At 41.3% G+C, this 27,884-nt stretch overlaps 1 protein-coding gene across 7 annotated transcripts in view; it reads right to left on the minus strand.

Annotated features, from left to right (window-relative positions):
* Positions 1–293: 293 nt before the first annotated feature.
* The window catches only part of ARHGAP12 (Rho GTPase activating protein 12), a 192,124-nt gene continuing 164,533 nt past the window's right edge, over positions 294–27,884 (minus strand). For all 7 annotated transcript variants that reach the window (XM_053260227.1, XM_053260230.1, XM_053260229.1 and 4 more), the window contains 6 exons: positions 24,694–24,813; positions 18,809–18,907; positions 12,893–12,970; positions 12,148–12,282; positions 2,461–2,563; positions 294–1,919 (listed from right to left, as the gene is read on the minus strand). In XM_053260227.1, the coding sequence (XP_053116202.1) occupies positions 1,745–1,919; positions 2,461–2,563; positions 12,148–12,282; positions 12,893–12,970; positions 18,809–18,907; positions 24,694–24,813 (710 nt within the window). In that variant the 3' untranslated portion in view covers positions 294–1,744. The remainder of the gene's footprint in view (positions 1,920–2,460; positions 2,564–12,147; positions 12,283–12,892; positions 12,971–18,808; positions 18,908–24,693; positions 24,814–27,884) is intronic.

Genomic DNA, 27,884 nt, shown 5'->3' on the forward strand with positions numbered 1-27,884 from the left:
ATAAGATTTTTCAAACTAGCAAGCTATCTATAGCCTCAAGGCTGCTAGGCATCAACTGATTTTATTTATTCTTATTAGTGTTTTGACTGATGCTTATAAATCATCCTGTTTTTCACTTGGAAACACAAATAGATGTTTTAATAAAATGACTAAGACAACACAATGGTGCAGGCGTTTCAAATGGAGACACTAGGGGAACTAGAACTAGGGGGAAACAAACTGGGTGATTGGTTAGTTTTTACCCCCACTTTTAACAGGTATATCTTCATCCAAATTGGAGACACAAATTCCAAAACAGCTAACAGTTTTCTTTATTCAGATTCAACATAGCAAATGTCAGGTACAGCAGTTAGTCTAGAAAAATACATTTTAAAAAGTCTTCCACAGACCACATCTCCTGTAACAAAATCTTCTGGAACCTATTTTACAAATCCATCTACATTATTAATGTAAAAAGGAATCCTGAAATTTAGCATTTTCATTATATCCAGACATCCATCTATTCAAACATATGCTTTTGCTATTTATATGTTAGAATGTAATACATTTTTCTAATGTATATCCTGTACATATTAAACATCAGAGGTTCTGCTTGTAGTGCATTAACCATGTAAGCAAGCACACTGTATTTTTCCAGTACCATTTGCATTGCATTTGTTTGCATGCAGATGTAATTAGCATTTAAAAGTGCACACAGTTATCCCAAGTAGCCTGTTTTAAACCCAGACATCTGCTGGGGGCAATAAAATAGCACTTACAAATCTACGCATGATTAGATATGTATGACTAGAAGGAAGTTTGAGGCTATACAACATTATATGTATATAGATTTTTAAAAACCAGTTAGGGCTTCAGTCCATATTTACATACAATTTCACTATCACAGGTTCATATGAAGAATTCAGTACAGCACTAAAATCAACCTTTAGTTAGCATTGTTAGGTGCAATTTAGTTTTGTTCAAAGTATAGCCCAAAAAAATACCCTGAAAGAAATGAACTTTATTAATTGAAAGCTCTGGTTCATCACAGACTATGGTATATCCTTGGGATATACGTACCAGTTCAGTATTTGAAGTAATACTAGTGTGCTATTCTGTCAAGCATCCAAGAGAGCCAGCACAGAATCTGTTCAACAAAGTTAAAGCAATACAAAAAGAAAAAAAGAGCAAACCTCACATGAGGAATGTACACTGGCCACTGTTAGCATTTGTGTAAGCCTGTCAAATGAATGCAGAAGCCCAGGAGACAGGGCCCAGGAATGATCTTAAAGTTTAACTTAAGCATATAATATAATTCTTCACTAAAAAATGCCCAAGGAGGTTTTCAAAGTCAGTTGATGGGGACTTGCTTTCCCTCACAACAGTGGTGGACCTAAAATTAAAAATCAACATTGAAAAGCAATTGCAGATTTTCCAGACCAAGATTTAGATTTAGCTTCTCTCATGTTGGAATCCATTGTATCACTTTATACTAGATGTGCAGTTTGTGTGTTACTAAAAATGAAACCTTGAAATATTCACAATATTAAGTGAATTGTAAAGAAATTCAATGTTTTAACAGCATCTACAAAAACGCAGCTAAACAAATCACACACTCTTCCCTCTCCCACAAAAGTGCAAAAACATCAAGTTGTTGCTTGGTCCACAAATACGTCATGTACAAGAGTGATGCAGTTTCTGCCAGTTGTTGGCAGATGCAGTGTCCAGTTGTTGTCCCACTAAGGCTAGATTCATTTGGATAAATTCAGCGTCCAAAGATGGAGTTCAGTTCCAATAGGATTAATTCTACAATCTGGTTCTGATACACTGTGTGAATGGCTATGTTTCCAGTCTCTTTTTCTGGCTTTAACAAGGTCGGACCAAATACTATTGCTATGCTTTGATAAGTCATCCGGTTCTTCTCTCCGTTTTCTACAATTCTGAGAAGGAAAGAAAAACATATATCCACATTTAATTTACACCACAAATAAAATGGCATTTAGTGAGAGTACACAAGTGCCCTAATCTAGAGGTTTTGACATGTGCACACAAAAACACACAGCTCCACCTGAGCTGCAGCTGCCATATGCTTTTCACTGCTCATATTCATATGGAGCATTCCCCAACTATGAAAGTAATGAAGCAGCCCAAACTTGCAGAGAGCTCCATGCCTGCATGGCTTTGTATCTAGGCCAATGTATGACAAAGCCACACACATCAGCACCCTCCAAAAGCACACCAAGACCCTTCACTAACTGCACACTTCATTTGTAACCATCCCCACCCCCCACCAGAAGTTCACATTAAAATGAGCTGTAAAAGCTGTGCTTGAGTTCAATTTTATAGAAGGGAGATAACCAGGGATTGCCTAAGCTATCTGACCTCCAGAGGAAGACAGAAACATGAATTTGCCCCGTTTCCTCATTTATTCATGTGATATGCAGAATGAATCACATTTCTCTCTCTCCATGTACTACTTACCTCTTGAGGTGTTTGAAGAGCACCTGCATGGTATCCTGATTTGGCTTTGGCAACTGTTTAATCAGCTCTCTTACAGCATGAACACGCTGTCTGGGCTCTTGTTCTGGGAGGGGGGGGGAGTAGAAGAAGAAAACTTTAATAAACAGAGGAAAGCAATGTGCATAGCTATTTTGAAGACATTAGCTAAAGCACACCACCACCTAGTGGTCACATTTAACACTGCTATGTTCAAGTACAATTATACATTTCACAGAGCAAGCTTAGGGCCAAACAACATGTTACATTACATATCCAGTCTGGCCCTATACATGTTCCTCCTCCCACCCATAAAAACCTAAGTTCCAGCTGTGGTGGGTAGTGGATCAGCACCATGGCATGTTGGGAGAGGATCTTTAACCCTTTCCTGTTGTACTGCAGCCCTGACAAAAATAGTCCTCCGCCCGCACCCACTGGTGCCAACAATCTTGTTGAAACAAGAAGAGTCCAGTATAAACTTAAAGACGAACTCATTTACTATGGCAAATGTTTCCATGGGCCATAACCCACTTTATTAGATGAGTGATGTGGGCACCTAAGTGGGTAGGTATATGCACACACACACACCCTGAGTACATAGAAGAACTAAAAGAAAAAACCTGCACAATTTCTAAAATTTATGCCATCATCTGCCAACCATGTCTTTCTGCTATTTACACAGGGCAGTCTCTATACAAGCCAATACATGTAAACCACCCTGAGCAAGCTCGGAAGGGCAGTATAAAAATCGAATAAATAAATAAATAAATAAAATACATGGACACAAATCCAACTTTGGGAAAAAACACAGGTTTCTTACCTGTAACAGGTGATCTTTCTGGTGATCCATGTTCATTCACAAAATGGGTTCTGCACCTGTGCAGTAACTCTCTCAGAAGAATTCCACCGCTCCATGAGGCGCTCTTAAGTTCTGCCAAATCACACGCATAGCACAACCATTATTTTCAGCAGGAGAGCACCTTCTCCTCAGTTCCTGGTCAGCCGTTGTGAATAACATGGAAGGATTAAGTCAGGTAAGCTATTACTGTGGAAGTATCCTAGCAGCAGGGATGGCCAGGAGGATGTTGTGAGTGAACATGGATCACCAGAAAGTTCACCTGTTACCGATAATTAACCTATTTGTCTTTGAGGTGATTGGTGTTCCCTCACAAAATGGGTGATTAGTGAGCTCACCTGAATGGTGATGGGTGCTAGGATATAATTACCCTGCTAAAAGAGCAAAGAGGCACTTTTAAAAAGTGGTGTTTCTCTTTTTTAGATTAAATTCTCTTATTTTAGATTTAAATTCTCTTATTTAGCAGGAGGAGAGTAACTGGCCCGGGTATCCCGGCCATGCAGAGGCCCATTGGGCATGTGTAGCGGCCTCCAAAATGGCCACCACCATGGGGGTGAGGCCCAATTTGGAAGATAATGGAGGCGGGGGGGGGGGCTTCTGGAGATACTCCCCCCCAGCCTAAAAGAAGCCCCCAGAGTGGCAGCAGTGAGTTCTATTTCTGTAAAAATAAAGATAAAAAACAAACAAACCACAACTCGCAACCCCCCTGAAATTGGCCGAAGGTGGTTGGCTCAATATTGAAACGAACTGGGGTGGGTGGGGTTTGGTCAGATATCAAGCCGTCGAACGAGTTAGTTTCCGAACCTGTTCATCCATCAATAAACTGGAGAGTGCAACCATATGAACCTTGGTGGATGCATTGGAGAGTCCAGAGTTCTTGAAACTCATTAAGTATAAAAGGATTTGATGTATGGAAGCCTTGTAGGGATCAAAACCTTTGGTATCAGCATAGTGTATGAACCTCTTCAATTTGCATTTAAAGTTTCTTCTTGTTGATTCTTTCCTCTCATTTAGGAGGATGTCATCTAGAAGTTGAGCCTTCACGTTCAATACCTAGAGATTGTGGTGGAAGATGTGGCCTAATCCCTGCAATAATATATTTTGACTGTGTGGGAGACAAAGGTGTTTCCTCGCGACAGATGCAGCAGGATGGGAAATGGTGAGCAGAATGCACTGTGTTCCCTCTTGTAAGATCTTGCTCATAATTCTGGAGAGCCGGGGAAAGGGAGGAAACAGGTAGTAAAGATCCTTTCTCCATGGCATTTGGAAGGCATCTCCGATTGAGCCCTTTCCTATGCCTGCCCTGGAATATTAGACGTTACATGTTCTGTTGTCACATGTTGCAAACATGCAACACACAATATTAGTAGGGTTCCCCAGTTCTGAAAGATGTTGCAAAAGATCCCTGAATTTATTTTTCACTCATGTTGTTGGGAGGAGTTTGAGTCTCTGCTAAGAGCATCTGCTAGGGTGCTGTCCTCTCACTTGATATGCAAGGCTATTGGATGCACACCGTGGTGTATGCTCCATTCTCACAACTGTAGTACTAGATTGCAGAGAGATCAAGAGGCTGTCGCTCCTTGGCGATTTAGATATGCAATTGCTGTTGTATTGTCCAGCAGAACCTTACTACTCAAATTTTTATGGAGGTAGAAAGAATGTCAAGGCATGTAACGCTACTAACAATTCCAGGAATGTTATGTGTAGGGAGTGCTGTTGGAGTGGTCATTTCCCTTGAGCATGAAATCCTGTGCAGTAGGCATCCCATCCTTTTAAGGCAGCATCTGTTGTCACATTATTGATGGGGTTGGAAGTTTGAAGGGTATACCTACAGAGAGAGAGAGTTCACTCTGGTCCACCACTCTAGGGCCTGGATCACAGGGGGTGGAAGGGTCAGCCACATGTTCTGGCTGCCTAAATATTGATAGAAATCAGCTTTGAAGCTGACACATCCTGAGTCTTGTGTGTTACAGTAGCAGAGCACAATGACATCAAACCTAACAGCCTTTGAATGACACGAACTCTTTGTTTTGGGTGGACTGTGAAGGTTGAGATCAGTTGTACATTTAACAGCCTCCTGTCCTCTGGGAGGTAGGCTCTTTTTGTCTCCAATTCCAAAACTGCTTCTATGGACTCTGTTCATTTTTGCGGTTCCTGGATTGAGTTTTTCCAGTTAACTCTGATTCCTAGCTCTTCTAGAAGGTCTAGGATGTATTGTACATCCTTTGGAAATCAGGGTATTTTTGGACTCTGAGGTCACTATCCAGTCATCCAGGTAAGGAAATATAGATATGCCCTGTCCTCAGGTAGGCTATTATTGCGCTCATGCACATTGTAAAGACACGGGGCGCTGTCGAAAGGCCAAAGGGTACAAATGTGTATTGGAAGACTCTTGAACCCAGAGTGAACTTTAAGTATCCCCTATGCTTTGGCCTTATTCCTACATGGAAGTAGGCATTCCTTAAGTCCAGTGTCACAAACCATTCTTCCCTTGCTACTAAGGGAGGATGTTTTGTAAGCACATCGTATGGAATTTCCTCACCTTCACATGTTTCCTCACCTACACAGTGAACATATTTGTTCAGTTGGCACAAGTCTATAAAGGGACAGAGGCCTCCATCACGTTTGGTAATTTGGAACTATCTCAATTTGGAACTACCTTTCCCCCCGGTCCCTTCAGTGCAACTAGTTCTATCACCCCTTTTTGCAGTAAAGAATGAACTACTTTTTCTAAGGTAGGAGTTGAGTGGGTGAATTTTATCCTTAAAAAAAAAATAGAGAGGTTGATAAATTCTATAGCACAACCTATTATAATGCTCAGCACCCATATATTCATTGTTGTGAGACGCCAAGCATGGGAAAAAGGTGTGAATTGGATAGGAGAGGGGAGAATCCTCAAGATACTTCATGGATTAAGGCGTCAAAGAGTTTTGATTGATCTTGCGCCTTCGACCTTTATTGTTGCTTTTGCTTTTGGTTATATGGTTTTTAAAATTTGTACTTGAAAGACTTCTTATAATCTCTTCTATCAAATTGTTTATATGGGAATCTTTTTCAACCATAGGTTTCAAACTTTTGTGAATAGGAGTGTTGTGAAGTGGAAGTGTTCACTGTGTAGCAGGACTTTCCCATCATCAGTTTGCGTGCTGAAGAGAGCTTCTCCCTCCAACAGTAGGTTTTCTATCTTATCCTTCATGTTGGATTGAAGGGAAGTCGATCGGAGCCATGCATGTCTCCTTAGGGACACCGCTGCTGAGATGGCACAAGACTCTGTCTCTATCAGGTGCTTTAGGTGCTGCCTTGTGATGTCGGCCGATTTGCTGAGTGCTGACTTGAATTTGTCACAAAACTCTTCTGGCACATCCTTAAGGTCATCCTTGAAACCCAACAGAATTGTGATAATTTGCCATGCAGGCCAAGTAGTTGGCTATTTTGATGGACACACAAGAAGTGGAATAAAATTCATGTCCCATGGCATTGAGCTTCCTGCCTTCTTTATCCACCGGGGCTGAATGTTTGTTGCTAAAGGCGCAATCTAACACCAAAGAGTTGGGTGGCATATGTTTAAAGAGGAAGGGGCATGAATCTTCCTGACTCCTGTATAGGTACTATAGTCTCTTTGATGTAAAGGTAGAGGCTGACAGTGTGTCCCAGGATGATTTTTCAGAATTCGCCAAAATTGGCAGCATAGGCAAAGATGCCGGCTGCAATGAAGAGGAACTGGTTATAAAATCATAAACAGGATCCTTGACTTACTGAGTCGGTGCTTTTAATTCTAAACCTAATGCTTTTGCCATTTCAGCCACTTATATCCTGTAGGAATTTGTTCCTTCAGTAGGTGAATTAGAAGGTGGATTAGCAATATTCTTGTCACAAGAGGGATTCGAGTGATTTTTAGTCTGAACTGATTCTCCTTCAGCAGAAGAGGCAGAGAAATATTCACCATCAAAATATTATTTCCCATTTTCTGGTGATTTATCTACTGATGGAGAGTGATGAACAATCTGCAGATCTGGTTTGGTCTGGTGGGTATGACTAATTTGTCTTTTGCTTTTGAGGGGGTACATTAGAAACCTTAGGTTTTTGAAGGGAGAATCAGTAGTAGGTATGGTTGAATGTCCATGTTCTTTAGGAGTGGAATATCTTCCTATATCACCACTCAGTTTCATAGATTTACACATCCTGTAAACATGATGGGGAGGTATAAACGTCTGATACCTCTTTTGGAGCTATTATGTAACGTCTGAGACCTCTTATGTAACCCAGGGCTAAAGCTCCCGGAGAGCTCCAATAGTCCATAGGTCATGTCATGGATGAGTAATGCAGAGCAGAATGGTGGTACCTTTCCAGGGGTAGGAGGGAGAGCATTGAGATGTTATTCTTACAGGCGAGGGTGTCTTAGGAACTTGTACAAGCTCTGATTCTTCATCTGCATCCACCCCATGCATAAAGAGTCCTATAAAAGTAGAGCCTGATAGAATGGTAAGTGTGGACCCCATCAAAGATTTCAGATTTTTTTAGGTGGATTTGTCAGGTACATTCAGGGACGTCTCCCTGGAAGGGTGTCATCCTCTACTTGAGTCAGAACAATCATCATGGTCTGAGTGAACTGGAGATACATGACACATATTGGAAATGCTCATCTTTTTAAGAGTTTCCTGCATCTTGGCCATCATCTCAGTGTGGTGACTATAAACGCTGATCACAGAGTCAATGGTTATGTCAGTACAGCCGGTGTAGTTTTAGTGGCCGTTTTTGGTATCAAAGTTGACACCAGTGTTGAGCCAGATGTTGAGGGTCTTGCACAGTCTGGAGATTTTTGAAAGCTCTGATGCTCATCTTGGACGTTGGATGATGACATTGTATGTGGAGACTGCTTCAACGTCAGCATTGAAGCTTTCTCCGAAGGAGTCTATTCCGATAGGCTCTGATCTGTTAATATTAGCATTCAGTGGAGCTTCAAGCTCGTGGGGCTTGGAGAGTCTCCTCTTTGGTGTTTTCTCTTCTTGTGCTGCTGACATCGATCATCCTTGCTAATGGCCTCGGGCTTCTGGAACATTGACTCCCCTTGGTCTCTTAGAGGTTGAAGCACCTGAGTCATTGAGCTCGGCGAGTGCTTCGTAGGGATGTGCCAAAATGCAATTTGGCATCCAAACCACCAGCACAATCTCTTTAAAAACACGGGTTTCCACAGTCCCTTTAACTAGGAGGAGAGCTGGTCCATACCTGCTCCTCTTCCCACTCACCGCCACTTCTGTAATCTTGGTGTTCCTCCTGGGCAGGGTTGGAACTTGTGAGACAAATTTTGATCTGCTGGTCCTGGATGGGGTTACACTCCCCCGGAAGGAACAGGTATGCAGTCTGGGGGTGCTTCTGGATCTGAACCTCTCCCTACTGTCCCAAGGTTGAGGTGATGGCCAGTGGTGCTTTCTATCAGCTTCGACAGATACTCCAGCTGCGTCCGTTTGTTGAGATGAACAACCTCAGAATGATGGTACATATGCTGGTAACCTCCAGGTGCTGGTTATTACCTATAAAGCCCTAAACAACTTAGGCTCTGGGTATTTAAGATAATGTCTTCTTCATCATGAGCCTCATCGCCCATTAAGATTGTCTGGAGAGGTTTGTCTGAGGTAGCCACCAGCTTGACTGGCGGCTACTTGGAGACGGTCCTTCTCCTTTGCTGCCCCTGGGCTTTGGAATGCTCATCCTGTTGAAATAAGAGCCTCTCCATCTCTGGCAACTTTTAAAAAGGCACTGAAGACATATTTATTCACCCAGGCTTTTAATTAGATTTATTGCTTTAATACTTTTAATGTTGGGTTTTAAATGATTTTAATGTTTAAATGATTTTAATTGTAAACCGCCTAGAGACACAAGTTTTGGGCAGTATATAAATATGTTAAATAAATTAATTAAAAAATATATCTTTGTGCACTGGCAGGGCCCAGCTGCTCCTGCGCATGATGCCAGCACACACATGGCCTCCACGTATGCACAGCGGCCATTTGCATGGTCAGCAACCATGCTGACCATACAAATGGCTGCCACGCATGTGTGGAGGCCATGTACATGCTAGCATAGCACATAGGGGCAGCTGGGAGATGCCTTGCCAGCCACATATAAAGCTGCCCTTAGTCGGAGCCCCCTACATTATTGCATTTGAAAAAAGACAAACAGATTTTGCAGGATCTCATGTTGTGATATTCACTCAGGCAAATCAAACACTTGTCATGCCTGTCAGAGGAAGGTAGAGTCCCTCTACAGGTAGCACACTTCTTGAAAGGGTTTTTGTTTTTTTTTAAGAGTCCATTAGAATAGCAGTCAAAATGAAAAGCCAAAGAAACCTGAAACAAACTGTTGTTTGAAAGCCAGTAAAACCACCGATCGGAGACCAAATCTGAGATGAAATCCAAAGGAGAAACCAAGGAACAGTCCATAGTTCAAAGTCAAAATCAATTATCAAATTTCCCCTCTCTCAGGAACTGAAAAACAAATAGAGCAAATCCTTCATGAGGTGAACACCACATGGTTGAGAAAGAATTCAAGTGGTTGAGAAAGAACTGAGGAGAAGGTGCTCTCCAACCAAAAGTAAACATCACACCATGCACGCAGTTCAGCAAAGCCAAAGAGTGCCTCATGGAGCTATGGAATCTTTCCTCAGGGGTTACTGCGCAGGCCCCATTTTGTGAGGGAACATGGATCACCTCAGAGATGAATAGTATTCTGAAACCAGTGGGATTACATTTCAATCTCCCAGGACTTTCTGTAGCAGGCCTTAAAAACAGCCATACCCCAAAACAGAAAGAGAACCCAACATGAAGCTGCTGAACTGGAATTCATTAGCAAATATGACACTCTAGGTCTTGGTCTCAAGAAATCCTGGGAATGGCTTGTTTGCTACAGAAAGCAGTTGTCCTCCTTTAGTAGTTTATTTACATTAGTGATCTTGCTATGCACCTAACCATCTCCAGTGGTCACTAGTCAGGAGTGGGTTACACCCACTCTAACTGAATTCTGTATTCATTTCTGCTCTATATTGTCCTGTGATACACCAACTGTTCTAGGTTGCATTGCTGACCATTTGTCCTTACTTGCAAAAACACAACTCCCCCACCACCCTTTACTCACGGTATATCTATATACCTACTTAAGTAACTACCTCATGCATCTATCTGTTCCACACAAAAAACTTATGCCACAATACATTTGCTATTCTAAAGTGCCACAGGACTTTACCCTGTTTCTTCTCCAATAATTACTACTACTTTGCATGTATACACTGTGTAAAAGAGTGTTAAAGCAGTTAACATACACTGCCTTTATTTAGGAACTTATATCCCACACTTTCAGCCCTGCTGTTCCCTGGGCAGTTAATAGATTATAAAACAATTTAACACAATCAACAATTTTAAGTAGTGAGAGAAGATACTGAAAGTATCTTCCAAGTCAAAATTCAATAATAAAATTTGCTTATAAATCCTGATGCACAGGTCATGTAGCAGGGTGGTTAAGAGACTGGGTTCTGAATCAAGAGGCCCCCGGTTTGAATCGTATCTGCCAGGAACTCACTAGGTGGCCTTAAGCAATCCACATTCTGTCAGTGTCAGCTTTCTACCCTTCCCATCTGTAATACTGGGATAATACTGAGCTGCCTCCCAGGGCTGATGTTCAGCCATTGCGGGTTTTCTGCTTTAGCCTGTTCTGTTATGTATGGTGTTGCTTGATGGCAGGTGTTGTATGCAGTGTACCCTCTAAGGTGTGCGTGTGCTCACATGTTTTTTGATGCCAAGCTCAGTTAATTTTAGATCCCATTCAAGCTGGATCAGGAAGGCCCCATCCTGAATCCATGTACGCGTACACTAACTTGATACTGCCATCCAGCACAAAACTCATTCCGTACACTGATGAAAAAATTAGAAAGAACACTGGTTGTATGTGTTTCCTCTTTAGGTATTCAATTAGTATGGCAAGAAATGAAGCATTGGCATAAATGACTACTGTCATAAATGGGTCACTCTACTACTACCACTACTACCCCCATCACCACCACCCCATATTTATATTCTGTCCTTCCTCCAAAGAATTTGGGGCAGCATACACAAGACACTGCCTTTTATCCTCACAACAATCCTGTGAGGCATCTCAGGCCCAAGACCACCCAGTAAGTCTCATGGCAGGGGAGGGAGAGGAGGGATTTGAAACCATGTCTTCCTGCCCTAGTCCAACATTCTAGCAATAGCAATAGCAATAGCACTTACATTTATATACCGCTCTATAGCCGGAGCTCTCTAAGCGGTTTACAATGATTTTTAGCATATTGCCCCCAACATTCTGGGTACTCATTTTACCGACCTCGGAAGGATGGAAGGCTGAGTCAACCTTGAGCCCCTGGTCAGGATCGAACTTGTAACCTTCTGGTTACAGGGCGGCAGTTTTACCACTGCGCCACCAGGGGCTCTACCCTTTGCTCCACACACAGCTTGTATCCTACATTACATTTAGGTTCTGCACAGAAATGCAACAGATCTATTGCAATTCCTTGCATTTCATGGACTTTGTGTTCCAAGATTCAGACACTCACCTGCCACCCCACAGTCCTGTACCCATGCTTATCTGCCAACTAAAGGTAACATTTCATGCATCTGATAAGTGAGCAATGCTTCACAAAAACTTATGTCACAATAACTGTTGGTCTTTAAGAGAACACCCAACTGTTGTTTTTGCAACAACAGACTAACATTCTGAAATGGCTATACCCTTCTGAAATGGGTACAAATATCTTACAGTGAAAGGTTTCTTTGGCACAGACTTACTTATTGCATTGACAAAGTCATTAAAATGATTGTAAGTGAACAGTGGCTCTGGCAGTTCTCTGAAAAACATTTTTAGAGCTCCTGTGATAACATGGATATCTTCCCATTTGCTATCATTCAAGTCCAGTTTTTCATCTGAAAGAGGAAATACAGAATACAAAACATAACAGTTAGCTGGCTCAGCAACATCATAATGAGTGTTTACTACATAGTTCCCAGCCCTGAATGCAACATCCAGATAATAAGGGAAGTTAGGACATTAACTCTAAAGATTAAAACACCTTTAGAAGTAATTCTTTACTTTCCTACTATGGACTTGACAGCAGGGTTTGAAATTTAGTATAAATCACAGGTTGGTTAGATTAATTATGTTTGTAAGGGTTTGAACTTATGTTTTGAACTATTATTATAGCAAGGGTAAATTTTATGGTTGTTGATTCATGAAGAAATGTGAGCGGGAAGTCCACCCCCTTTTTGTGTGTGTGTGTGTGTATTTTTAATGAATGATAATATTGCTATTGTTAAAATCAATAAAAATTGAATTTGTTAAAAAAAAAAAAAGATTAAAACACCTTATAAAATGCAATCGGTTTTTCTTTAGACCAAAATTTAGTCTTTCCATTTCATGAGTTAGAGATTTTCTGTTTTGTAGCCATTGTGTTGCTTTAGAAATCAGCTAAGGACTGAGCAATCTTTTTAGCTCTACTTTGCAAACTGGTAATTGTAAGAACATATAAGAACTTACCATGATTAACTGCAAATCTTAGCTTCTGTATTACTGCAAGATTGCCGCTAACTCTGTACAACCCATCAACATCCAATCCTGGAACAAATTTAAAATGTTGTTCAGTGAGCGGTTTTCCTACAGATTATTAGACCTGACTACATACACAAGCTGGTCAAAGAGTCAAAAGATAGTGTACATCAGGTGAGAGATTCAGCGTATAGGTGCTTATATGCCAATGCCAGAAGCCTCCGAGCCAAAATGGGTGAGCTGGAGTGCTTGGTGGCTAACGCAGAAATAGATATAGTGGGCATAACAGAAACATGGTGGAACAGTGAGAACCAGTGGGACACTGTTATCCCTGGATATAAACTCTACAGAAAGGACAGGGAGGGGCACCTTGGAGGTGGAGTAGCACTGTATGTTAAAGAAGGGATAGAATCTAACAAGCTAGAAAACCTAGGTGGACCGGAGTCCTCCATAGAAAACCTGAGGGTGACAGTACAAGGCCTGAAAGGGAACATGCTACTGGGGACGTGCTATCGCCCTCCTGATCAAAACGCTGACAGTGACTGGGAGTTGCAGCAGGAAATCAGGGAGGCGTCAAGGAGAGGCAGGGCTGTAATCATGGGTGACTTCAATTACCCACACATAGACTGGGTAAATTCACAGTCAGGTCATGACAAAGAGGTCAAATTTCTAGATATACTAAATGACTGTGCCCTAGAACAGCTGGTCTTGGAACCAACCAGAGAGAAGGCAACCTTGGACTTAATTCTGAGTGGCACCCAGGACCTGGTGCGTGATGTCAGTGTCATCGACCCTTTAGGGAACAGTGACCATAGTGCCATCAAATTCAGCATACATGTGGGGAGAGAATCACCAAGGAAGTCTAACACAGACATTTTAAATTTCAGAAGAGGAAACTTCTCTAAAATGAGGAATATGGTGAAGAGGAAGCTGAAAGGGAAAATCAGGAGATTCACTTCGCTCCAGAGTGCATGGAGTTTACTCAAAACCACAATACTAGAAGCCCAGTTAGATTGTATACCCCAAAAGTGGAAAGGTACCACTAGGTCCAGGAAGATGCCAGCATGGCTAACGGGTACTGTCAAGGAAGCCATAAAAGGGAAGAAGACTTCCTTCCGAAATTGGAAGGTCTGTCCAAATGAAGAGAACAGAAAGGAACACAAACTCTGGCAAAAGAAATGCAAGGTGACAATAAGGGAGGCAAAAAGAGAGTTTGAGGAACATTTAGCTAAAAGTATCAAAGGGAATAACAAAAACTTCATTAAATACATCAGAAATAGGAAACCTGCCAGGGAGGCAGTTGAACCATTAGACAATGAGGGAGTGAAAGGGATTATTAAGGAGGCTGTGGAGGTTGCAGAGAAGCTAAATGAGTTCTTTTTGTCCATCTTCACGGCACTGAGCATATATACCTGTTCCTGAACCAGGATTTTCGGGAATGGAGGCTAAAGAACTGAGTCAGATAGAAGTGACAAGAGATAAACTGTCTGGAAAAACTAAAAACTAACAAATCGCCAGGGCCAGATGGCATCCATCCAAGAGTCCACAAAGAACTCAAATGTGAAATTTCTGACATCCTTGCTAAAATATATAACTTATCCCTGAAATCAGGTTCTGTACCAGAGGACTGGAGAGTAGCAAATGTAACACCAATTTTCAAGATGGGATCCAGGGGTGATCCGGGAAATTACAGGCCGGTTAGCTTAACATCAGTTCCAGGCAAATTGATGAAAAGCATCCTCAAGGATAACATTGTAAAGCACATAGAAGAACAGGCCCTGCTGGGAGTGAACCAGCATAGGTTCCGCAAAGGTAAATCTTGCCTGACCAATCTTTTGGAGTCCTTGGAGAGTGTCAACAAGTGTGTGGATCAAGGTGATCCAGTTGACATCGTATACCTGGACTTCCAAAAAGCTTTTGACAAAGTTCCTCATCAATGACTCCTGAGGAAACTTAGCAGTCATGGGATAAGGGGACAAGTACATGTGTGGATTGCTAACTGGCTGAAAGACAGGAAACAGAGGGTAGGTATAAATGGAGAGTTTTCACAATGGGGGGGAAGTAAGAAGTGGGATACCCCAGGGATCTGTACTGGGACCGGTGCTTTTTAATTTATTCATAAATGATCTAGAAGTAGGGGTAAGCAGCGAGGTGGCCACATTTGCAGATGATAGCAAACTCTTTCGGGTAGTGAAATCCATAACTGATTGTGAAGAGCTCCAAAAGGATCTCTCCAAACTGTGTGAATGGGCAACAAAGTGGCAAATGCGGTTCAATGTTGGCAAGTGTAAAGTGATGCACATTGGGACTAAGAATCCCAACTTCAAGTATATGCGGATGGGATCTGAGCTGTCAGTGACTGACCAGGAGATGGATCTTGGGGTCATAGTGGACAGCTCGTTGAAAGTGTCGACTCAATGTGTAGCAGCTGTAAAAAAGGCCAATTCCATGCTAGGGATCATTAGGAAGGGGACTGAAAATAAAACTGTTATATTATAATGCCCTTTTACAAAACTATGGTGCAGCCACACCTGGAGTACTGCATACAATTCTGGTCACCACATCTAAAAAAGGACATTGTAGAACTGGAAAAGGTGCAGAAGTGGGCAACCAAGATGATCAGGGGCCTAGAGCACCTTTCTTATGAGGCTAGGCTACAACATCTGGGGCTATTTAGTTTAGAAAAAAGATGACTGCGGGGAGACATGATAGAGGTCTATAAAAACATGCATGGGGTGGAGAAAGTGGATAGAGAGAAAATCTTCTCCCTCTCCCATAACACTAAAACCAGGGGTCATCCCATGAAACCGATTGCCAGGAAATCTAGGAACAGCAAACGGGAGTACTTTTGCACACAACGCATAATCAAATCGTGTTATTCTCTGCCACAAGATGCGGTAACAGCCAACAACCTGGATGGGTTTAAGAGGGGTTTGGATAATTTCACGGAGGAGAGGTCTATTGACGGCTACTAGTCGGAGGGCTCTAGGCCACCTCCAGCCTGGGGGGCGGGGTGCCTCTGGGTACCAGTTGCTGGGTACCAGTTGCGGCATGCCCTCAACTCCTGCCTGTGGCTTCCAGCGGCATCTGGTGGGCCCATGTGCGAAACGGGATGCTGGACTAGATGGGCCTTGGGCCTGATCCATCAGGGCTGTTCTTATGTTCTTAAGGTATTTCCTTGGGAACATCAAGCACAATTATGTTGCGATAAGAGTAAATATGTTATCCTGTGAAACTCTAGAGGTTGCTCACCTTGCCATAGAGATTTGAATTGTAGAAGTAAAGAGAACTTCTCAAAATATCAGAGGAAGCTAACTTCTCAGTTCCTTCTGGGAGTCTGCTCCAGCCAAAAGGCCACTGAGATACGGAGCATGACTACCATGCGCTCAACCATCTGTTCTGTTGTCATGTTGCCCAAATCTGGCAGCCTAGAATGTATGGAGGTGGTACCACTTCTTTTTTGGAACACATCCCATTATCATCATCATCATCATGTTGAATGAACACATACTATTCAAACTGGAGCAAGAGCAAAAGAGAAATTTGCTCTCACATTTGATCACCCAATAGGAAGGGACAAATATATCTGCTGAATATTCATATTTACCTTTTTCTTATCAAGTGAGGACCCAAAGAGGTTTTCAATAACAAATTTAAACCACCAATAAAAGTATCAAGTCAGCAGCAATAGAAGGAAGCACCACCCCAGAACACACAGAGAACTAAAAACCATCATTAAAGAGGTCAGAGTATGCCTGCTGGAACAGCAACAACTTTAGTCTCTGCTGAAACAAAGGCAAGGAGCAACATCTATCCTAGATCTTTTAGACAAGCCATTATTTCTTCGTTGGAGTAGCTTTGACTGCATCTACAATCACATTCTGTATTGTGGAGTGTGAAGTATTGCATCCAAAAAAGCCCTAGAGAGAAGAAATCAGAATTCTTTCACAGAACTTCATCTCCAAAAGGAGCCACTATATTGAATAAAGGTGTCACAAAAGATCAGATGATCAACAACTGATAAGCAGCCAAAAAAAGAGGGGGAGTGGGGGGCACCCATGTATCATCATGACATATTGCATTCGAGTTACAATCCAACAGTTAGGTGTGCTTAAACTCTATTTGAAATAAATCAATTAAACATGCCCAATTCTGTGTTGGGCCACAACTTAAGGCTGCAGCCCTAAGCTTATTTGTCAGGAAGCAAAACCCAACAAACTCAGCTGGAGCTGTGGCTGAAAAAACATGTTTAGGATTGGGCTATGAGGTGTTTTCTTCTTAAAGTATTTTTCAGACATGTAAGCAATTTTTTGCCATATTGACAGAGTGAGTATGCATACAAACTCACTCACTCTTTTACTGTATTGTCATGGCTATGGCATCTAGTGCATTGACTGGGCCCTTGAAAGTACCACCATTAGTATTTAAAGAGTTCAATTCTGAGGTATAGTTCAAATGACAGTCATTTTCTAAAGTTCTCTATAATGTGTTTCTAGCAGTTGAGGAGGAACAAAGGACCAAAACCAACTATTCATGTAGTTTTATATAGAACTAGCGTAACCCACGCAGAGTATCTGCGCGCTAGTATTTGATTGCTCCCCTCAACCCGCCCCCCACAGCCCCCTCACATCAGAGCCCTCTCCACCCTCACCTAAGCCACACTCCTGCTCCTCCTCCATTCAGTTGCTTCCATCCCCTTCACCCCTCTTGTTCACTCCTCCATCCCTTTACTCCATCCCACTCACACCTCTTGGTCGCAGCTGCAGCGTTGTGGCGCCTACTGTCCAAGCTGCAGCCCCCTATCTCCAGAGACCTCCCCACCCTCACCCGAGCCCCACTCCTGCTTCTCTGCACAGGAGCAGCAGCGGCTGACCAGGCCCTTCCTCGCTGTCACCATGGCCGCTCACTTCCCTCAGGTCTCTGACAGGCCCAGGCCCATCCCTTGCCTGCATGCCTCCCTCTGCCAATGGCCTTGGTAGCCCCAAACAACAGCAGTGGTTGATTGGCGCCTTCCTTGCTGCCGCTGCTACCATGACCACTCATTCTCCTCAGGCAGCTGACATGCTCAGGCCCATCCCTTGCCCTTCCTCCTTTCTCTTTTCCTCTCCCTTCATTTTCTCTTTCTCTCTCCTCCACTTACTCCCCCCCTGTCTTTCTTCCCCTCCCTTTTTTTCTTTCTTTCTCCTTTTCTCTCTCCCTCTTCATCTTGTTTCTTCATCTAATTCACACAGTGGTAGCCTCCTTCTCCTGAAGGGGCTCTTTCATCCCTCATGACCCCTCTCTTCACAGACCCCTGCCATCCATCCATCCATCCATCTCTCCTCTGCAATCAAGAACATCTTCTGACTAGTAACAGTTGCATTCCAACTGACCTTCCACTTATCTCCATTTGGAATCCCCACTGCCCAATCACCACGGTGCTTCTGTTTGCGAACTCTCGTGAGAGCTGCCATGCACAGGATTAGCCATGAGTACGCCTTAGATAATTATGTATATAGATATTATTTGGGGGGGGGGGTTCTCCCTCCCTCCCCCCTCCCGGATTTTCTTTTCATCCTTTCAGAAAAGTCCATTTATAGCTGAACTATGATGAGATTCCTGGGAGTCCCCAAAGGAACATGCTTGGACGTGCTCTGCAATCAGAGCTGTGCAATGTCTTCTTAGGGAGTTATGGAACTCCTGCTACCAACCAAGCCCCAAAGGGCTCAACTCAAACAAGCTTTGTTTCACCTGCTGCCTCTCAACTGATGTTTTATTAGTAAGTTGGAGGGAAATCACTATCAATGGAGACGGGGCAAATTAAAAATGTGCCCAGATTTACATAGGAGGCATATTATTAAAAAGTACGTTAGCAGCAATGTTAATAACATTGTCTAGACTTAAATTCAAGAAGTATCTTCTGCCTACCATGTTCTTCAACATGCTCAATACACAGTTTCACAAATTTTGGCACAGTGCTGCTTTCTCTTTGACACAAGTTGGCTAGATTACAACCAAATACTTGATCTGAAAACAAAGAAAGAACATTTACAAGTGAGTGGGGTGACCTTCTCAAAATTATACAGAGTGAGAACAAATGCAAATGATAATTAAGGTATTGAACAGAGATAGTACACTGTGTTTTTCTTAAGATTCCTCAGCTCCTAATTTTGTATTGCATACAAGAACCAAGCATCTGGAAATCAGACCTTCTGTGATCTAGCAGATAATTTCTCAACTGAAGTTTCATCCAAGTCACAAATTGCAGAACATACCCTCTAACTGTAGCTTTCCCATAGAACCAGTTCCTGGAATAGTTACCTGATACAAGCTATTTCATATACTAAAGATCCAGTTATTAAAAGGAGATTTCAAATTGATTTAGCATATTTTCTTAGACACACATTTTGGACCCCCCAAGTCAATGAAAATCAAGCTAGTTAATCATTCTTCTCCAATGTCAACCCCTCTTACCTTTTATTATTAAGCAAAAGTGACTTCACTTTCACTTGCCCTGGTTACAATTCACATCAAGGCTGAAAGGCATAATGATAGCACTCTATCCTATCTTTCCATCACCAGCCACAGCAGCCTCCCCAAAGTCCATTACAAAGTCCATTCAAGTCCTTCAAGCCTCACTCAGCTATGAAGCAGCTAACACAGTGGATAGGTAACATTAGATGTGTGTAAGTACATCCTTTATTATTTAGATTAGAAATTCACCACCAGAGTTTGATATTAACATTTTTTTTATACCACACAATCAGTACTGCACATATAACCCTAGAATCAACCATGTGATTTGGACCAATATGTTGTGGGATTTACATGAGGGCTCTATGCAATATTATGCTCACCCATGGCTGTCTAGCAGGCCTGGAGATCAGACAGGTATGCCCAGGGCCAGATCATGACATGCTGAGACTTCAAGTTCCCTCCCTGGCATCTCCAAGATAGGATTGAGAGAGACTCCTGCCTGAACCTTGGAGGAGCCACTGCCAATCTGTGTAGACAATACTGAGCTAGATGAACCAATGGTCTGACTCAGTTAGGCAGCTTCTTATGTAAGCTATGTCAAGCTTAAAAGGTCCCATAGCATTACAAAATAAGTCACAAGTCCCACCCCCGGATGCCACTCATCCACCGCAGTCCACTCTCCTGCCCCCGCAACTGTGAGCAACTGTAGCTGCTCACAGTTACAGCAGTATTGGTCTGAAGAGGTGAGTGCTGCCTGTTACCATTGGTCTAAACTGGGTCCTGGTCTAATACAATTTTGATATAACTTAGTTATTTCTGCACAGGTTTATAAATTCAGTATGATAAATAATTGTGAAGCTATATAACTATATTTTTTCTTATCAGAACAATATATGTTGTACAGTCTTTTTCTCCTTTCTCTATTTTGCAACCAAATTTGAAATTGAGTCATTCCTTTGGTATTCAGAGGCCCTCTATAATGTGAGATCCTAAGCTGTAGCTTACTTAGCTTCTGCCTAAATTCAGCACTGAGTATGCCTAGTGAGTAGGACTGGAAGGCACAATCTCATTCTTCTACTCTGCATGTTCAGGAAGATATTGTCCAAACTGGCCCAATATTTAAAAATCCAAATAGTGATTATTTACTGCATGTAGTCTCTATTCAAGATGACAGCAGTCTAAGCTGACCACTAGAGATATGCAAATAGATTTGAATCTATTTGAGCGCAAATTGAGCTGATTCAAGTGATTCAAACTCAAATCACCCTTAGAATAAAGGGTCTGATTCGAGTGTGAATCAATTCGAGCATCTTTCTGGCATGCTTTTCCTCCTTGCTGATTGGTTTTCTGGTACTGGCTTCTGATTGGCTTGAGGTCTCCTCACTTCTTGGTTGGTGTATCATACAAATCAAGGGTTGTCATGGGCAACTGTGCCCCCATTGGCTGGATGAAGGGAGAAACACCCCAAAAGGAAGGAATTTCAAAATGTTTTCCAAGGGCCTGGGGAGGGCAGGCAGAGAGCCCTTGAAGAGGATACATCAGGAGAGGAGGAAGGAAGGAATTAAGGAAAGTATGATTTTGTGGTTTTCTTTTCTCAGCACAGAGTATAATGTGTTGTGCTACTGTTACTATATTAACAACTGTCTGGTTTTGCTGGATCTCAGATTGACCAAGGCAGAACTTGGGTGCCTGCCTGCCTTCCTTGAGTTGTAGTTTAGTCTGTGAGATAGTGATGTGGCAAGAAATGGACAGTGACAGCTCAGGGGTGTGTGTGTGTGTGTAATATTTATTGGTGACTGCTGTGATGAGCTTTATGTCTGGCCTTGAGACTAACTTGTGCTTCATTCACTGCTCTGGTCTGCTCTGCAATCTGCATTGCAAGGTATACTCAGTCAAAATGTGGCTGAAGATGTTCTAGTTGAGCTTAGGGCTATGCTTGCTGGCTGCTAAGGGTACTGCTGTGGTAGCTGTTGCAATGCTAGGAATGTAAGGGGTCATAATTGTGTGTGAGAGAGCAACTTGTGCCAATGATGTTACTGTAGTGTAATATAATGTACTGTGGCTGGCAGTGGATTCTGGGTCAGTGATTCTTCTTTGGCCATTTTTGGACCCTGTTCTGTGTTGGGAGGGACTGTGTGCTTCTGTTCTGCAATGTTTTTCAAGGCAGAATTGCAAAATTTGTGTACTCTGCTTGTTGCAGCCATAGGGGAAAATGGGGAACTTGAAGCACCCCATTATTCCCCAAGGGTAGGTCCTAGAGATACCAAAGCAGGTTGGGTGGTACAGCGTGACTGATGCTACCTACCACACAACCCACATAAGAAATAGTCAGGTGGGTGATTTAAATTTTTTAAACTTTTCCCCAAGACCCCCAAAGGATTGCCAATGGGGTGGTTCGAATTCCCCATTGTTCCCTATGGCTGAATCACTTGAAACCATTCAAGCTGATTCGCTGGAGAGCTGATCTTGTGGTAGCAAGCATGACTTGTCCCCTTAGCTAAGCTGAGTCTGCCCTGGTTGCATATGAATGGGAGACTATATGTTTGAGCACTGTAAGATATTCCCCTTAAGGGATGGAGCCACTCTGGGAAGAACATCTAGGTTCCAAGTTCCCTCCCTGGCATCTCCAAGATAGGGGCGGAGAGAGATTCCTGCCTGCAGCCTTGGAGAAAAAAATACCACCCAATACAAGAAATATAAACACATACAAAAGACACCAATGCCAATACTCATATAAATGTAACTTATTAAATCACTTAATTTACATAAATCACTTGATATATGAATCACTGTATATACATAAATCACTTAATTTGACAAGATTTCGCGATAAGTCCTTGTTTCACAATGAGCTTCCTCAGAATAATAGAAGTCTATCCAGAGTTTTTTTTTCTGGATGTCTATGTACACATTGGATTAGATCATCGTATTTTTGTATCACTTTACACTAAGGAGACTGACCGTAATACATGTTTACATTATAGGTCATTTCATCCATCCCATTTAAAGGATAATTTACCTTATGGGCAGTTCCTTAGACTAAAAAGAAACAACACCCTGGACTCTGATTATAAGAAATCTGCCAGGACACTTGAGGTACAATTGTTGAATAGGGATTATCCTTGGCATATTATTAAGAGAGCGAGACAACGTGCTGATAGTATGCAGAGAAGATGTTTATTTCAGATCAAAGATAAGTTTACACCATGCAGGATCACATGGGGACTGAATTATTCTTCACTAAGTAATAAAATTTACAAAGTGGTTCTCAAATATTGGCCATTGGTTAATATTATTCCAGGTTGTGAGGAACCACCGTTGATTGGCTTCAGAAAAAATAAAAGTCTCTTTAACTATTTGATACACTCTGATATGCCACAGGATAGGTCAGCTATGTCAAGGGCCAAGGGCCATTTCAAATGTGGTACTTGTGCTGCATGCAAGTTTTCATTGCCCACTAAAATCTTTCAACATCCTACTGACAATTATGTTAAGCCTTTGGAAGATTTCTCCAACTGTAATTCTGCTTATGCCATATATGTCATTATGTGCTCATGTTTAAAGCTATATGTTGGCTGCACTATACGTCCAGTTAAAAAACGTATTCTAGAACATTACTACAGAATAAAGAATGGAGTATTAGAGGCACCACTTACAGAACATTTTTTGCTAGCTAATCATCAGTCTGATGACTTTAAAATTTGTGGTGATCTCCACTTTTAAGAAAGAAAAATTCAGATATTGTAACATTGATGCAGTAAGATGGCTAAACAGACAAGAATCTTTTTATATACATAGATTAAATTCCCTGTCACCTTATTGTTTAAACACGAATTTAGATTTATCTTGCTTTTTGTAACTGTGGTGCCTTAATTAAGCATGATGATTGCCAGATAGTGGCAGATTAGGAGGTTTAACTGCTGTGAATAATTGAGAGTGTTATAAAACTGGAGTAAGAGAGTTTGGTCAGTTTATTCAAGCTGGCTTGATAAGACTGGGTGTCAAGTTTGGCAGCAGCTTGTGAACCGTTGCACCTTTTGGGTAACTATCTTTGATGGGTACATATGAATTTTATTATGTTGTATAAATGTTTTCTCTCATGTTGTACTAATGTTTTCTTTAATGTATGGTTTGTGCTTTGTATCTATAAGGACTCTTTCTTACTCCCTTGGAGAAATCTAAGAACGTTCGGAAACAACTTACACTCCTTTTGGAGGAATTGAAGAAAGACTTTTGGAGGATATTATGAAGATACTCCTCCATACACCAGGGAGGAGTAACTTATATTTAGCAGATGGGAAATTTATCTCGTTTGTGACATAATAATTGTTCACGTATTTCTGAGGAAGCTCATTGTGAAACAAGGACTTATTGCGAAACCTTGTCAAATTAAGTGATTTATGTTTATACAGTGATTCGTATATCAAGTGATTTATGTAAATTAAGTGATTTAATAAGTTACATTTATATGAGTATTGGCATTGGTGTCTTTTGTGTGTGTTTATATTTCTTGTATTGGGTGGTGGGTTTTTTTCTTTGTTACTTTGAGTAGTACCACTCTCCCCTTATATATTTTTTCTGCAACCTTGGAGAAGCCGCTGCCAGTCTGTGTAGACAATACTGAGCTAGCTAGACCAATGGTCTGACTGGCAGCTTCCTATGTTCCTATGGCCGCTGTTTTGACAAATCAATTTGAGTATTTTGCTATTAAATTTGAGCTTGAAACAAATGACAAAATCCTATTTGTGCACATCTCTACTGACCACAATGGAAGCAGAAACAAGAATCATTTAGAACCAAAGCATCTTGGGCTCAAAATACCACTGCAAAAAAGGATCGAAACAAGTTTGTGCAAAGCCAGGTAGACTCTTTCCTTTTCTGTGCTTTTCACTCAAAGGCATCCTGGTGGGGCTGCCTTTCTGGATCAGTGCGAAAATCACAGATAATTTTAGCTTTTCTCATGGCTTTGGATACTGCTGCCTTTATTTTTATTATTTACTGTTCATTTTTTTATTATATGCAGAACAGTTTACAAAATTTAAAAGCAAATACAAACAACACAGTCATAAAACCACAGAATTAAACAGAAACAGATTACTGTACACATTAAAAAGTTAAGAAACCCCTAAACACAAAGATATTTATCATGCAAGTTTTCTCCTTACAAGATTTATTTTTAAATCGTTATATATTTTTAATCTGCTATCTGGGATCTTAAAAAAAAAAAGGAAGTCATCATACCTGTCATTTCCTAAGGAAACAGATTTCCTACTCAGTTCAAAGAAATCCACATTACTACATTATATGAAAAGAAGCATTACAGAAAAAAAACTCACCCTTTATGTAGCCTTTTTCACGGACTGCTTGCAATGTGGGTCTACGAGTCAAAAATTTCTTCAGTTTTGTTTTGGTCTTTTTCTGTTCTGAAGAATCGATGCTGCTAGATATTTTTATTGCTGAAAGAAATAGTACACATACACAAGCTGATATGATTTATGCTAAACAGTTAGCTCCGAGGTCCATTTAATAAAATATAGGCTGAGCTGAAGTTAGATATCTTCTAAGAAATTATGCCACAAATTGAACGGACTATGCTTTGTGCTATCGATAATGGAAATACCCACTAAAACATTTCCAAATATTTATTGGTTTGAAAGAGACTGAAGTTTTCAACACAAAGACTGAGGACAGAACTGCTACAACATTATTCCCTTCACAAAACCTATTGACATATTTACCAGGTTTACATGGGGCTGTTCACCTTAAAAACCATTCTCCTCCCGTAATCTGAAGCCTATTCAAACCACACAAAAGCCATCCTATGAAGATTTCTTTGTGAAGGCATATAATTCAGAAGTTCAAAAAGGAACTCTTTCAATGGTGCTAATCCAAAGGGAGATCTTGGAAGGAACTTACTTTCTTCCATTGTCCCACTTGCACATCCTGTGTTCTGCCACTATGCTGACTTGTTTATGTAGTGAAATCTGAAATACTTTCTCCTAGTTAGAAAGATGTGAAATGTCAAACCCCTTCCAGTTTTCAGAGTTATGCAGGAACTTGAACAGTTGGTTTGCAAAATTCTTTGCCCATCACACTTGGGAAATACAGTGAGGCTACGTCAACTTACTTTTTATTTATGTACTGTACAAGCGATAGTAGTGAGCAAAAATGTAGCTCATTCTGTCTGTCAGCTTTCAAATTTGATATTTCACATCTTTTTCACTAGAAGACAGTTTGAATACTGAGATATAAAACAAAAATATCTTTAAACACATCTCACAATTAGTTAGATAAGGAGTTCCAACTGTGCCATACTTAACTGTTATGTGAGCTCAGATACAGATATTCTTTGATGAGGCACAATTATCTGACTGAGAGATGTGTCAAATATCTCTGTAAATATTTTTATTCATCTCTCTTGAACAGCTATAATTTTCCATTTGCCAGCTTTCACTCAATTCTTCGATTTACAATTCGCTGCTTTAAAAGGTGGTAAGGCAATCAGTCTTAGCAGTTTTCAATCTTATGTTTTTAGGACAATTATCTATTTAGAAATATTTTAACCTCTTATTTAATAAAATATTCCCAAGGAAGGAGACATTGATTGAATCAATATAGCAACAGTAAAGACAATCCAATAATTTCAAACATAAAAGTGGGAAGCGACATTTCTTATAGGAGATGATTCTACAATCTTGTTGCTATAATTATAGGTGCTCTCATCTATCATCACTAGTTTTATAGTAGTAGGAACTTGCAAGAAATTGTTACTACTAGATGTTGACGTGTATATACGACAAGGCACTTCCTCAAGTCTCCCAGATCCAGGCAATAAAAGCTTTAAAACTGGTGTTATATATTATCTGTAAACATCACTGGTCACAAGTCTGACTGCATTTTATACTAACTGAAGTTTCCAAATTACTTTTAAGCTAACCAAACATAGAGCACATTATAGTAGCCTAAATGGGGGAGGCGGTGGTTTCTAGGGCATGCACCACCACAGTCAAACCTCTTTCTTCCAGGATGGAGCATAGCTGGCATAAACAAAGTTAAAAGAATGTGCTTCTGGCTGCTGTCTCAAACAGGAAACCAGGTGGCAGCTTGCATCCAGAAGTGTTCCAAAACTATGATCCTGTTCTTTCTTGGAGACCCCATTTAGAATTGGCATTTCTACCACCTCATTAGAACAGGTATTGCCACCATGAGCAACTTTGTCTTGTCTAGACTGAGCTTCAATTTATTCACTTTTAACACCATCTATTATAGACCTCAGATTATTAATAAATGAAACTGCCACACTTGGGACAGACAGGTCTCATCAGCAGATTGATGACAACCCACTCCCAACGATGTCTTCCAGCAATTTCATGTAGATGTTAAAACATGGGGACAGAAGAGACCTGTGCAACCCCACAAATTAGCTCTCATCAGAAAGAATAGTCCCCCAGCACCACTTTTTGAAACCTCCCAGTGAGATAGAAGCAGAACCATGGCAAACACATGCCCCCCAAGCCCCACGATGGTCCAAAAGTATGTAATAGTTGAGGACATCAAAGCTACTGAAAGATCCAAAAGGGTCACACTGGCCTCATCTATCCCACTTCATAAAGAGCAACCACCAGCTAACCAAAGCAATCTGCAATCCTAACTCCAGTCTGAAGTTAAATTGAAACAGACCTAGAAAATTTGTTTCATCCTCTGCCCACCCAACCACTATGGCTAAAAAAATGGGAAGTCTGACACTAGCCTAGGATTCCTTACATATTGAGGCTTGAGAGATGATTTCTTTAGAAGAGGTCTTATTAGTTAGTGCCTCCTTCAGACTTGATGGCATGCTGCACTATGAGATGTATAAACTACCAATAACCAAACCCAACTAGCTGAAACAAGCCAACATGGACAGTGAACAAGTGGGTACTTTGTAGTATGAACAGATCTAAGTATCCTGTTCATATCCTAAGCTGTCAATAACTGAAACTCATCCAACAAAATACAATAACGAAAACCCCTCAATTTTGGCTCTTCTTTCAATAAAGCCAAGTTGGAACAGATGTGAGCAATGTTATCAAATTAGTGGGAAATGATATCCAGTTGCAAGCAATTCTGCTCATCATCTAGAAGTCACGTTGGAGAGTGTATTATTCCCCTTAGGGCAGGCCTGCTCAACTTTGGCCCCCAGCTGTTTTTGGACTATAACTCCTATAATCTGAAGCTACAGTGGCCAATAGCATGGGATTATAGGAGTTGTAGGCCAACATCTGCAGGAGGGCCAAAGCTGAACAGCCCTGCCTTAGAGGATGGGGCCGCTCTGGGAAGAGCACCTGCATGCTTGCATGCAGAAAGTTTCAAGTTCCCGCCCTGGCTTCTCCAGACAGGGCTGAGAGAAACTCCTGACTGTAATCTTGGAGAAGCCTTTGCCAGCCTATGTAGACAATAATGAGCTAGATCAGAGATTCTCAACCCCAGATGTTATTGGACTTCAACTCCCATAATCCCCAGCCCCAATGGCCTTTGGTTAGGGATT

The sequence above is a fragment of the Hemicordylus capensis genome, chromosome 6 (genome assembly GCF_027244095.1).
Source record: "Hemicordylus capensis ecotype Gifberg chromosome 6, rHemCap1.1.pri, whole genome shotgun sequence".
NCBI lineage: Eukaryota > Metazoa > Chordata > Lepidosauria > Squamata > Cordylidae > Hemicordylus > Hemicordylus capensis.